This window comes from Bufo bufo, chromosome 4 (genome assembly GCF_905171765.1).
Source record: "Bufo bufo chromosome 4, aBufBuf1.1, whole genome shotgun sequence".
Lineage (NCBI taxonomy): Eukaryota > Metazoa > Chordata > Amphibia > Anura > Bufonidae > Bufo > Bufo bufo.
This window is the reverse complement of record NC_053392.1, coordinates 164,468,675-164,483,824: the sequence shown is the minus strand read 5'-3', so window position 1 is coordinate 164,483,824 and position 15,150 is coordinate 164,468,675. Positions and strand designations below refer to the sequence as shown.

General features: G+C 40.8%; 1 protein-coding gene across 1 annotated transcript in view; it reads right to left on the bottom strand.

Moving 5' to 3' along the window:
* The window catches only part of NYAP2 (neuronal tyrosine-phosphorylated phosphoinositide-3-kinase adaptor 2), a 228,682-nt gene that overhangs the window by 52,977 nt on the left and 160,555 nt on the right, over positions 1-15,150 (bottom strand). Inside the window, exon 3 of the mRNA XM_040431045.1 lies at positions 3,376-4,461. Within this exon, the coding sequence (XP_040286979.1) occupies positions 3,376-4,461 (1,086 nt within the window). The remainder of the gene's footprint in view (positions 1-3,375; positions 4,462-15,150) is intronic.

Sequence of the window (15,150 nt, the reverse complement as noted above, 5' to 3'; positions counted from 1 at the left end):
ACTGACTGAAAATATATGAGACTTCTACTGTTATAGCTGTACAGCTATACACATGACAGCTGCCCTAACACACCCAGCACTGCTATATCTCTATAAATGATAGCTGCCCCAGCACACCCAGCTCTGCTACATATGATACACATGACAGCTGCACCAGCACACTCAGCTCTACTATATCTCTATATATGACAGCTGCTCCAGCAAACCCAGCTCTGCTACATCTATACACATGACAGCTGCCCCAACACACCCAGCACTGCTACATCTAATACACATGACAGCTGCACCAGCACACTCAGCTCTACTATATCTCTATATATGACAGCTGCTCCTGCAAACCCAGCTCTGCTACATCTATACACATGACAGCTGCACCAGCACACTCAGCTCTACTATATCTCTATATATGACAGCTGCTCCAGCAAACCCAGCTCTGCTACATCTATACACATGACAGCTGCCCTAACACACCCAGCACTGCTATATCTCTATATTACAGCTGTCCCAGCACACTCAGCTTTGCTATATCTCTATATATGATATCTGCCCTAACACACCCAGCTCTACTACATCTAATACACATGACAGCTGCACCAGCACACTCAGCTCTACTATATCTCTGTATATATGACAGCTGTCCCAGCAAACCCAGCTCTGCTACATCTATACACATGACAGCTGCCCAAACACACCCAGCACTGCTACATCTAATACACATGACAGCTGGAGCAGCTGTCATATATAGAGATATAGTAGAGCTGAGTGTGCTGGTGCAGCTGTCATGTGTATCATATGTAGCAGAGCTGGGTGTGCTGGGGCAGCTATCATTTATAGAGATATAGCAGAGCTGAGTGTGCTGGGACAGCTGTCATATAGAGATATAGCAGTGCTGGGTGTGTTTAAGGCAGCTGTCATGTGTATAGATGTACAGCTATAACAGTTGAAGTCTCATATATTTTCAGTCAGTAGCAAGGCTTTTCTTATGGCCGTGTGGTTAGATGCTTTGCCTCTGATACAGAAGGTCGTGGGTTCGAATCCCAGACACATCTTTCCCTCTCCTGAAGACGGCAATACAAATGGTTCGTAAATGCCGACCCTGCTGGTGTCACCCCCATCAATGGTGTCACCCGGTGCGGTCCGCACCCCCCTTGCAACGCCACTGCTGCATGTTCTCTAGGTTCATGGATGGACATCAACCTTGGCAATAACCTGGTTTAGAGCCATTGAAACAGTATTAAATTCATGTGACTTCAGTCTAGATTTATGACAGTGGATGATACATTTGGTGCATGATTAGACACTTTTATTTAACTTTACACCACCTATTGGTTGGCTCACTTTACTCAGTTTTGGCACACATTGTTGCACCTTAAGCCATGCCCTTTCCTACTAGCCCATTCCCCTTGCCAACGAGATATTAGGGATTTCTCTTTTTGTAGCATTTTATTCATAAGTTGGTCTAAAACTAGGTATGCCAAATTGTGCCAAATTTTGTCACTTTATATGAAGGTGTAGGCACAATGACATTAGTAAATTATGGGCTATTCTGCCAATTAGTGGCTAGGTCATTCTTTACAAAAAAGGTAGGCTGTTTGGATTTATGGTATAAATGGTGTCTTCTCCCATATGTGTCCATTGCATTTTGTTTTATATTTTTCTTGGTCATTCATGGTAGAGATGTGGCCTCTTGGCAAAGATCAAAATGCCATTTCTCTTCTGCTATTATTTTCTTCCATCCAAGCCAGATTCTGGGACAGGAAACATAGAAACTTGTGTGCTTCCAGTTTCCAGAAAACCATCAGGCTTGTTTCCTTTGGCTTCTTACAGTTGTGTTTTAGTGCCTCTGAAGATAATTTTGTTGGCCAGTTCAAAATATTTTTGGTTGAATGGGTGTAGTTCTGAGTCCCCCAGAAATTTTAAGGGCTGCCTTCTGATATCGTCAACAATTTCTCTTTCTCGTCTACACAAAATAATCTGCATACAACAAATGTTACTTTAGGATGGCATAGGGCACACCATAAACTTTTATCATTGGCCAATGATAGTTAATTTTATGAAGAATGCAATACTAAAATACTTTAATACAGTAAAATTTGTTAAAGGAGCACAAAACCACAGAAGTTATTACTTATTAATAAAACTTAGATACTTTTAGATTTCATTATCATGAACACTTTCACTGATGCATTTAATCTGATGGTTTGTGCTCTGCCACTGCAAAAGCAATAACGCCAAAAATGAAGAAATGATTGGATCAGACAGTAATATCCTGGAGTACAATACTGCGATCTCTGTGTAGGTCACTGTTGCTGATAATGATCAGCAGCAACAAAACACTGAAATAGATCAAATAAGTGTTGGCGTCATGAGTCAAAAGTTTTTGCTTAACCCCAAATGTATTTTTCGCATCTGACACTAAGCACGTTTAATTCAGATAAAAACTGTTGAAAGTTTATTTTTTTCTGATATACTTGAAATTCCTACTATAATGTTATGACATGTTGCTAGGTACCCCTGTCAATCCTGAGAAAATCCAGGTATTTTTTTGTCCTGCACAGTGGTTTCTATTCACAGTGGATGACTTGGAGTATTGCTTTGCAGGAAATTTGAAGGAAAGCCCAGCTTGCATTGTGGCCCCTTCATTCTGAGAGGTCCCAGCAGTCAGACCCTTCTCCAAATAAGAAATTGATGTCATATTCTATCAATATGCTATCATGTTCTATAGTGGAAAAATCCCTGTCTAAACCATAGAAACCTATATAGAGGGTAGAATTATCTGATAGTAAAATTTCTGCATGAGTGATGGTGTGGCTTAAATTGGGGTCATCATATGCCTTGTGGTCCCTTCTAAGCTTGGGCATTATGCCACAAGACTGTTTCTAGAGTATAATAATTCTGTAACTCATTATCCAATGGAACATGCCACAGTTATTTTTTCCTCAGATACAAAATTTATACAAAATGCTTCATATACTTTTGTATTTCTTTGCCTCTGTACAACACAGCACCATGTAAGTTTATGTCTGCTGTATTATTGCCCAGTACAATGCAAAGGATGCATTGAGCCATAATACGGCCATCTTAATGGCCCTAACAGTGATAAAAAACAATTTACATCTGATAAGCTGGTTAATATGACCATAAACAAATCAAGAAACCAGCACATTTTATGAAAAGGAGTTTAGCTATACTGCCAGTGATAATTTTGACAAACTGAATCATTTTTAACGTATTTAACGTAGTATAGCTTATTTTAACATGCTAGTTAACTTATAAGTGGATGTAAAATATTATATAGACTATTTTGACAAACAGTAGTTGGCTAACAAATGTGCATACAGTGTCGATATACAAATCATATTCTGTCATACTTACTCTCAGAAGGTTCTTTAGAACGTCTTCCACTTGAGGGTTTCCTTAGCAAACTCCTTCCTGAGGTAAAGAGGTTTGATAATTCTTCAAGGGGGCTTGTTGGAGTCCTGGATCGTGAGTTGCTTTGAGATGCACAATAAGTGCTGGTAGATGCACTGACTGACTTCCCTTCTGGTATGTTTCTGACATTAGAATGAGGCACTGATGGAGAACTTCTTGATAGACTTCCTGAATGCACAGAATCATAGGGTGGAGGTCTTTTGAGGCTTAGAGGAGTCAATGACCTACCCATGCTCACAGGAGAGGGAGAAGCTGAATGACTTTTAGGATAGCCATGTGGAGACTGTGTTCTGTAGGTGGTTGAAGCATGTGGTGGTGACGATGAATGACCAGATGAAGGAATTCCATGGGAAACAATTGGTTGGTCTTTGTCTACTTTCTGGTGTCCTGAAATGTGTGTTGGAACTGGTGATGTTGAAGCAGAAGCTGGTTGCTTGATGTAAGACACATTTTCCAATACTGGTAGTTTTATTACTTCAAGAGGAGTTAAAGGAGATTCATCAGAATTTGGTGAACATTGTGCCGGTGCTGGTGGAAACACCAATAAAGGAGGCCTTTGCGATAATAGATTTGGAAATGGTGCAGGAATGTCACAAATTTGTCCCTTGGGAGTTGATGGCACTGAGGACTTGGTGAATTCTAAGTCAGGCACTGTGGGAGTAGCACACTGAGAAGAGCAACTAACGTGGTCAAACTCATAAAGATACCTGGCATCTTGTCCTACATCATCAAATATAGGGTATTTCATTTCTTCATATACTGCCTCACATTGGTCTTCCTCATCTCTTTTAAAGTCTCTTAAAATATTTCCAACCATTTCAATATAAACAGGTTCTTCATCATCTCGGTCTCTGCAACTGATGTGAGATGATGATGCTTCTCTGAACAAATTACTCTTCACTGGACCATGTTTTTTAATGTATGTCTCATCAAATGATGTGCTAAGATGAGTGGTTGGATTCCGTTTAGGCTTGGGAGGAGGAATCTTCTTGGTATATTCATCACTGTGAGGTCTTTGTTTTGCTGCCACTAAGGAAGCAAAGAAAGAAAAATGAAATCATAAATGAACTTGACAGTAATCTGTCTAAATATATCATAATATATATATTTGCATAAAACATGTAATTAAATTTGAAACACTGAATAATTTAATTCCAAAGTTGTTGTTTTTTTGTAGAAAATCATAGTAATTTTTGTATATTAAATTAATAATTTATTGAAGATCCATTAAATGTTACAGCATGTATATATAATTAGTGTATTGTATTCACATAATGTACCGATTTGAATGGATCTTCAATAAGTAATGGATTTTATCTACAGAAGTGCACAGATTTTCTACAAATAACTTTTGCACTACATTTACTTGCCAGCCAGCAAACTTCCCTGCACTGTGGTATTGAAACACACAAAAGACTGCGGACTGTGTAATTGTGGATAACATTTTAGAGCTTACCTTTGCACATTGTTCATAAGCTTTTTATGTGATAATTTCATGCCCTTCCAACAATAAGTGACCTTATACACTTTAGGCTACTTTCACACCTGCGTTCGGGTGTCCGCTCGTGAGCTCCGTTTGAAGGGGCTCACAAGCGGCCCCGAACACAACTGTCCAGCCCTAATGCATTCTCAGTGGATGCGGATCCGCTGAGAATGCATCAGTTTGCCAGCGTTCAGCCTCCACTCCGCTCAGCGAGCGGACACCTGAACGCTGCTTGCAGCGTTCGGGTGTCCGCCTGGCCGTGCGGAGGCAAGCGGATCCGTCCAGACTTACAATGTAAGTCAATGGGGACGGATCCGTTTGAAGATGACACTATATGGCTCAATCTTCAAACGGATCCGTCCCCCATTGACTTTCAATGTAAAGTCTGGACGGATCCGTTCAGGCTACTTTCACACTTAGAAATTTTTCTAAGTTATAATGCAGACGGATCCGTTCTGAACGGATGCAAACGTCTGCATTATAGGAGCGGATCCGTCTGATGAAACATCAGACGGACCCGCTCTGAACGCTAGTGTGAAAGTAGCCTTAGAATATTGTCAGCTGAGTCCACCATTTTCAACAGGAGTAACACACAACCTATGTATGGGGAGCTTCCATCTCTCCCCCCAAAAGATGATGTCAGAGGAGAGAAGGATAAGACACATTGAATTTCAAGGCCCAGTGCTTTTTTTCTCCCAGGTGATAAGCCAATGCAAGGTGTCTGGCAGTGACTTTTTTCTTTCCCCCAGTGACAACACTTGGCCGAATATGTATATATGCATCAACTGAACAAGCACTGAAAGTGTATGAGTATCTTAAGGGGTGTTATGTCAATCAGTGAACCAGGCTTGGACTGGCCCACCAGAGCTCAAGCTCTGACACAATCAAGAATTCCTGAAAAAAAATGGGCATCTAAAGTCTAGTAGAAGATAATTTGGGGCTCACCTACTACTACTAAATGAGATAGACAAGGCAGCAAATCATAATAAGGTGGTTATTATGGGGGACTTCAACTACCCAATTATAGACTGGGAAACTGAAACTTGTATATCTCATAAAGGAAACAGGTTCTTGGCAATAACCAAAGACAATTACCTCTCCCAACTCGTTCAGGACCCGACTAGAGGGAAGGCCATACTGGACTTAGTAATAACCAATAGACCTGACAGAACAACAGACGTGCAGGTTGGGGGACACCTGGGAAATAGTGACCATAAAGTAATAACCTTCCAATTATCATTCAAAAGAGCGTTTCTACAGGGAGGAACAAAAATACCAAACTTCAAAAAAGCTAAATTTAGCCAACTAAGAGAGGCCATAGGCCTAACTAACTGGGACAAAGTCCTCACAAATACAGACACAAAATGGGATATCTTTAAAAACATCCTAAAATCTCATTGTGAGAGGTACATACCGTATGGTAATAAAAGGTTAAGGAACAAAAAGAAACCAATGTGGATGAACAGAACTGTAAAGAAAGCAATAAATGACAAAAAGAAAGCATATAAAACACTAAAACAGGAGGGTAGCACGGAAGCACTGAAAAACTATAAGGAAAAAAATAAAACATGTAAAAAACAAATAAAAGCGGCCAAACTAGAGACCGAGAGATTAATTGCCAAAGAGAGTAAAACTAACCCTAAAATGTTCTTCGATTATATAAATGTTAAAAAGTATAAATCTGAAGGTGTCGGCCCTTTAAAGAGTAATGAGGGGGGAGTAGCAGAGAGCGACGAGGAGAAAGCAAAGCTGTTAAATATTTTTTTCTCCAATGTATTCACTGAGGAAAATAAACTGTCAGATGAAATGCTGAATGTTGAAATAAATTCCCCATTAAAAGTGTCCTGTCTGACCCAGGAAGAAGTACAACAGCGACTTAAAAAGATTAAAATAGACAAATCGCCAGGACCGGATGGCATACACCCCCGTATCCTAAGGGAATTAAGTAATGTCATAGCCAGACCCTTATTTCTGATATTTGCAGATTCTTTACTGACAGGGAATGTCCCACAGGATTGGCGCATGGCAAATGTGGTGCCAATATTCAAAAAGGGTCCAAAAACAGAGCTTGGAAACTATAGGCCGGTAAGTTTAACATCTGTTGTGGGTAAACTGTTTGAAGGTTTTCTGAGAGATGCTATGTTAGAGCATCTTAACGGAAATAATCAAATAACGCCATATCAGCATGGCTTTGTGAGGGATCGGTCATGTCAAACTAATTTAATCAGTTTCTATGAGGAGGTAAGTTCTAGACTTGACAGCGGCGAATCAATGGATGTCGTGTATCTGGACTTCTCCAAAGCATTTGATACTGTACCACATAAAAGGTTAGTATATAAAATGAGAATGCTCGGACTGGGAGAAAACGTCTGTATGTGGGTAAGTAACTGGCTGAGTGATAGAAAACAGAGGGTGGTTATTAATGGTACATACTCAGATTGGGTCACTGTCACTAGTGGAGTACCTCAGGGGTCAGTATTGGGCCCTATTCTCTTCAATATATTTATTAATGATCTCGTAGAAGGCTAGCATAGTAAAATATCAATTTTCGCAGATGACACTAAACTGTGTAAAGTAATTAACACTGAAGAGGACAGTATACTACTACAGAGGGATCTGGATAGATTGCAGGCTTGGGCAGATAAGTGGCAGATGAGGTTTAACACTGACAAATGTAAAGTTATGCACATGGGAAGGAATAATGCAAGTCACCTGTACATACTAAATGGTAAAACACTGGGCAACACTGACATGGAAAAGGATCTAGGAATTTTAATAAACAGCAAACTAAGCTGCACAAACCAGTGTCAGGCAGCTGCTGCCAAGGCCAATAAGATAATGGGTTGCATCAAAAGGGGCATAGATGCCCGTGATGAGAACATATTCCTACTACTTTACAAATCATTAGTCAGACCACACATGGAGTACTGTGTACAGTTCTGGGCTCCAGTGAACAAGGCAGACATAGCAGAGCTGGAGAGGGTCCAGAGGAGGGCAACTAAAGTAATAACTGGAATGGGGCAACTACAGTACCCTGAAAGATTATCAAAATTAGGGTTATTCACGTTAGAAAAAAGACGACTGAGGGGAGATCTAATTACTATGTATAAATATATCAGGGGTCAGTACAGAGATCTATCCCATCATCTATTTATCCCCAGAACTGTGACTATGACGAGGGGACATCCTCTGCGTCTGGAGGAAAGAAGGTTTGTACACAAACATAGAAAAGGATTCTTTACGGTAAGAGCAGTGATTCTATGGAACTCTGTGCCTGAGGAGGTGGTGATGGTGAGTACAATAAAGGAATTCAAGAGGGGCCTGGATGTATTTCTGGAGTATAATATTATTACAGGATATAGCTACTAGAGAGGAGTCGTTGATCCAGGGAGTTATTCTGATTGGAGTCGGGAAGGAATTTATTATTCCCCTAAAGTGAGGAAAATTGGCTTCTACCTCACAGTTTTTTTTTGCCTTCCTCTGGATCAACTTGCAGGATGACAGGCCGAACTGGATGGACAAATGTCTTTTTTCAGCCTTATGTACTATGTTACTATGTTACCTTGGAACCAATAACCAGATATCCTATTTAAACATATTGCTAAGATCTACTTGTTGAGTGAAAACAAAGAATATTAAAAGTGAACATGCACCGATCCTTTACGCCCAGTAGGTGGGCCCTCCAGGGGGCCCATGGCACTTCAGTCCTATCTCAATAATAGTAGAAAGCTAGCTTTCAGTAGACTGCTCTACCTTCAAACTGTATTTGAAGTCAACTATATTGTGTTGCAGTTTAAAAAGAAAATTCTTCATTTATGACACAATATTTAAGAATCAATTATGCCTGCTCAATAAATACAGTTGCCACACATTCTGTTTCAGGTTCTCATTGGCCAAGTGAGATGGCTTTGAAGCAGCTTTCAGAAAGTGATGATGCTCCTTCTAAAGATCTAGCTGGTCTAAGGACTCTTACAGATAATGCTCCCTAGATACAGACTCCCAACAACAGCTTTTTCCAAAAGCTGTCAATATAATTATTTCCTTAAAAATACAATCTACAGTACAATTTTCATTAAAATTCTGGACAGTGAATAACCCCCCATTCCCCATTCTAGTACATTCGAAGACATTTATGAAACTGTCTAAAAGAAAAACTGTCATTGTTGCCCACAGCAGGCATTCGCTCCACAGCTTTTAATTCATATTATGCTCTTTAAAAATGAAAGCTCCACCATGATTGGTTATGATGTGCAATACATTTTTTTCTTTTAATTTTCATAAATTTGCCCCAAAGATTTTTTGGCTTGAGCACCTTCATTAAGGGAAGGAGAATTATAGCTAAAGCTTTATATGTCTCTCTTGTTTTTTTAAAATAGTTTCCTGGTTTTGGCAAAAAAATTGCAAAGTGTGATTTGAACCAATGAATATTTTTTTTCGATAAGTTAAAGCCACTTGTCGAGGGAGAGATCTGATTGCCATATACTCAACATAATTGACATCTAAAAGTCACATTCAGCCTATCAGGGAGTTAATCAGGAGTTAAAACAAAAAAATACATACTCACCTCATCCATTTGATCGTGGAAATGCCATCACCACCACCTTGATTGAAGAAAGCACACCAATTCTCGCATGCACTGACGTGATGACATGACCAAGTCATCACGCTGGGAAGGCGCGGTGACGTCTTCAGTCAGCGCGTGAGAGAATTGGTGCTTTTTCGACAATCAAGATGGCTGTGACGGAATTTACACAATCAAATGGATGAGTTGAGTATCTATATTTTTGTTTTTTACCGCCATTTCAGAAAAATTTATTTGTTACCATGAAGCGCCAAGAAATCCGGATTTGTGGCAAAAAAAAATTCTTGAAATTACACTTTGTTAACTTTGATTCGCTCAACACTAGACAGGAGGAATGGGGACTTACAGATGGCTAGAAACAGCACAACCCAAGGAACAGAGCTGCAGCAAGGGAGAAGCAGCATAAAGCTCTCTTGACATATTTTGTAGCAGTAAATTAGGCATTTGTGGGTTTTTTTATGAAATAATAGTTCTGGAACATCTTTTCTTATATCTCTATGTTGTACTGTTCATATTTTTTAAAATCTTTGAAATATATGCATAAATTGACAGTTGGGTGTTACCAGTTGGGGGGGGGGGGGGCGTGTTCCTATGAATGTTTACACTGTCCAATCAGTGCAGCGACACACCCCATTGACAATGGGCAGTTGTCTATTTAAAATAAATAAATATTCAGGAGGAACAGCAGGGAAATGGCACAGTGCAGAAAAAGTAAAAGATACTTCAGATTTTTTTTTTCATGGGAATACAGTTATTTACTTAGACATTTCAGCATTTCGGGAGTGGTGAGAAACCCTCTTTTGCAGAGAAAGCTGTTGCAGGGCAGAGGGCATTATACAGGTGTCCCTGTGTCTAGAAGAAGCCTCAGCAGTAGTTTCTGAGTGTGTGACTAGAGACCACAAGCTTTAAATGATACAGTACATACTGACTCTTCTGCTGTGTACAGATGTGTTCACCTTACCTCTAATTTGCTTAAAGACTCCAATTTCTCATTAAACCAATTCAATATAATATCTGGACATGGTAGAAAAACTCTTGCCAGGCTGCAATTCACAACACCACCAATGGAAGGCAGCACATATAAAATTATAGAATAGACATCTTTGACACAATATTGTGAAATCATGTTGCTTTGAAAAGCATGTGATCTTGTGATACACATATCAGGGCATATCAAGTCAAGAGGAAAGGTAAGGAAGGACAAATTTGTAGTCGTGTTAGTGCTCATGTAAGATGGACATTGAGTGAACTGTTCATTTTCTGGTGCAGCTATAGAATGACAGATCTTGCAGTGACACATCCTAATATGACTTACATACTTAATGTAAAAAACTCAAATAAATTACAATAAAGTTCGAAAGACTCTCTACCCAATTATGTTTACACTTCTAATAGAAGAAAACAATTCTGCTTGTGTTTGACAGAGGGAAATAACATATCATTTTCTTCTAATTTTTTAAAATACCTACAGTGTAATACGTATTGCATCTATGATGCTGGGATATTGCAGATTCCTTCCAGCTGGGTGGTTTCACAGCATACTTAGAATTCTTGATTGTAGAGGCTTTTTCTACATTTTACAAATGCTTGAGCCCTCCATGATCATTCATGAAGTGTTTCAGTTATTGTTTTGCTCAATTATCTGCCTGTGTTATAGTATACCTGGCATACTTGTTACAGTCTGACTCATTTCTCATTTATGTCTACAGTACATAGCATATACTAGATAATAAGGTCTTTACCAAGAGGCTGCAGAGTATCAATCCACCAGTTGTTAGTGCATAGTCCGAGGCTCTAGGTGAAGACAAAATTACCAGTGTCTTAAATAGTGTGGGGGGAGCATTAAAATAGAACCTGCCTGGCAATGTGAATCAGCTAGAAGGTTTCGAAAAAACAACGCATGATGCCATGTTAAAAAAAGATCTAAATACAGATGCAAAACAAAGTGATTAAAATCTACCCGATTGGAAAGAGTTACAAAGCCATTGCTAAGACTTTAGGACTCCAGTGAACCACAGTGAACCACAGTGAGTGGTGAAAACAGTGGTTATCTTCCCAGGGGTGGTAAAACTACAAAATTTTTAACAAGAGGTCACAAAAGAACCCAGACGATCATCTAAATAACTGCAGACCTCAGTTGCCTCAGTTACAGTCCATTTACATGACTCCACAATAAGAAAGACAATGGGCAAAATGGGCATCCATGGGAGAGTAATAAGCCACAAACAACTGCTGATCATAAAGAACGCAAAGGCTCATCTCGCATTTGCCAAAAAAACATCGAGAAGACGACATCCAAGACTGTTTGGAAAAAATTCTCACAGGGAGGTGTCTGTCTATCTAATGTGGGTGATTGAGTCAGCACAACCCTGTATGTAGGTGAACATCACTATGGCGAAATACATATACAAACGCAAAATACAAATGTGATAGCACTCTGCAACCAGCATTCTGCCCTGCCTCTATGCTGGATGAGGCATTGGTGTACATTTTGGCCAAAGCGTAATAAGCCACTCACCACGTCAAGGTCGCCTCTATGGAGTGGTCCCTAACACTAGTTCCTACCTGTTTATGGGCCATGACAGCCACACAAAGTCCAGGGAATGCAGGTCAGCATGCACGCCAAGCACACTCTGCTTTTAACCCCGTCCGGTGCCATTACAGCTTTCATCGGATCCAGGGATGCAAGTACCAACATGCATGCTGAGCCCACCATACACTTCTCCTGGAGCCAAATGGCTACTGGTAGGTTCTATATAAGCAGACTCAGTTTTATACTGACTTTAAAACCAGCCTCCAGGACAGATTGACTGGTCAGGTGTGCATGACTGCATGGAGATCGCCACGCCTCCAATATATGCTACAAAGAAAAAATGTGGGTGATTGAGTCAGCACAACCCTGTATGTAGGTGCACATCACTATGGCGAAATACATATACAAACGCAAAATACAAATGTGATAGCACTCTGCAACCAGCATTCTGCCCTGCCTCTATGCTGGATGAGGCATTGGTGTACATTTTGGCCAAAGCGTAATAAGCCACTCACCACGTCAAGGTTGCCTCTATGGAGTGGTCCCTAACACTAGTTCCTACCGGTTTATGGGCCATGACAGCCACACAAAGTCCAGGGAATGCAGGTCAGCATGCACGCCAAGCACACTCTGCTTTTAACCCCGTCCGGTGCCATTACAGCTTTCATCGGATCCAGGGATGCAAGTACCAACATGCATGCTGAGCCCACCATATACTTCTCCTGGAGCCAAATGGCTACTGGTAGGTTCTATATAAGCAGACTCAGTTTTATACTGACTTTAAAACCAGCCTCCAGGACAGTTTGACTGGTCAGGTGTGCATGACTGCATGGAGATCGCCACGGCTCCAATATATACTACAAAGAAAAAATGTGGGTGATTGAGTCAGCACAACCCTGTATGTAGGTGCACATCACTATGGCGAAATACATATACAAACGCAAAATACAAATGTGATAGCACTCTGCAACCAGCATTCTGCCCTGCCTCTATGCTGGATGAGGCATTGGTGTACATTTTGGCCAAAGCGTAATAAGCCACTCACCACGTCAAGGTCGCCTCTATGGAGTGGTCCCTAACACTAGTTCCTACCTGTTTATGGGCCATGACAGTCGCACAAAGTCCAGGGAATGCAGGTCAGCATGCACGCCAAGCACACTTGACGTGGTGAGTGGCTTATTACGCTTTGGCCAAAATGTATACCAATGCCTCATCCAGCATAGAGGCAGGGCAGAATGCTGGTTGCAGAGTGCTATCACATTTGTATTTTTCTGTCTATCTAATATCTATCATCGACTGTATCTAATAACTTATGTGATAGCCACATACATATACTGCATAACAGCTACACACGTTTCATGCATATACTGTACGTGCATAGAATACAATGCGTACAGTACACTTTATACAAATAAATGCAGTTTATGCATACATATATATATGCACAACAACTTAAGCATCAAAGTACACTCACCTAAAGAATTATTAGGAACACCATACTAATACGGTGTTGGACCCCCTTTTGCCTTCAGAACTGCCTTAATTCTACGTGGCATTGATTGAACAAGGTGCTGATAGCATTCTTTAGAAATGTTGGCCCATATTGATAGGATAGCATCTTGCAGTTGATGGAGATTTGAGGGATGCACATCCAGGGCACGAAGCTCCCGTTCCACCGCATCCCAAAGATGCTCTATTGGGTTGAGATCTGGTGACTGTGGGGGCCATTTTAGTACAGTGAACTCATTGTCATGTTCAAGAAACCAATTTGAAATGATTCAAGCTTTGTGACATGGTGCATTATCCTGCTGGAAGTAGCCATCAGAGGATGAATACATGTTCTCATTCTGTTTACGCCAAATTCGGACTCTACCATTTGAATGTCTCAACAGAAATCGAGACTCATCAGACCAGGCAACATTTTTCCAGTCTTCAACAGTCCAATTTTGGTGAGCTCGTGCAAATTGTAGCCTCTTTTTTCTATTTGTAGTGGAGATGAGTGGTACCCGGTGGGGGTCTTCTGCTGTTATAGCCCATCCGCCTCAAGGTTGTGCGTGTTGTGGCTTCACAAATGCTTTGCTGCATACCTCGGTTGTAACGAGTGGTTATTTCAGTCAACGTTTCTCTTCTATCAGCTTGAATCAGTCGGCCCATTCTCCTCTGACCTCTAGCATCCACAAGGCATTTTTGCCCACAGGACTGCCGCATACTGGATGTTTTTCCCTTTTCACACCATTCTTTGTAAACCCTAGAAATGGTTGTGCGTGAAAATCCCAGTAACTGAGCAGATTGTGAAATACTCAGACCGGCCGTCTGGCACCAACAACAATGCCACGCTCAAAATTGCTTAAATCACCTTTCTTTCCCATTCTGACATTCAGTTTGGAGTTCAGGAGATTGTCTTGACCAGGACCACACCCCTAAATGCATTGAAGCAACTGCCATGTGATTGGTTGACTAGATATTTGCATTAATGAGAAATAGAACAGGTGTTCCTAATAATTCTTTAGGTGAGTGTAGATATTTAAAGCTCCTGTGCCCCAGGGTAAAATCTATATTGCGAGTTCCCCCCTCAAAGATCACATACTGTTAAGGGCTCATGCACACAACATTTTTTGTGGTTCAGACGCGGACCCATTCACTCTGTGTGCTGTCCGCATCCATTGCTCCATTCCATAGCCTTGCAAAAAAATAGAATGTATCCTATTATTGTCCATTTTGCGGACAAAAATAGGCATTTCTATCGTAGCCTGCTTGTTCTGTCCCACAAATTGCAGAATGCACACAGCAGGCATCCGTGTTTTGCAGATCCGCAATTTGCGAACCACAAAACACGGTGCAGTCGTGTGCATGATCCCTTATAGTATGACTAAAATCTGATATGACAGAAAGGTACAGTACTAGGGTTCAGGAGTGACTTCAACCAGGGCTGGGATGACTGGTAGGTTCTACCTGTAAGGAGGGCACAATCAGGGCCGCATTAGCAGCCTTTCGGCCTCATAGAAGTAGGAGGGAATGGAGCATTATATACCTTGTACTACAGAGGGGGGAATTATATACCTGACGCTACAAAGGGGCGCATTATATACTGGTACTACAAAGGGTAGCATTATGTACTGG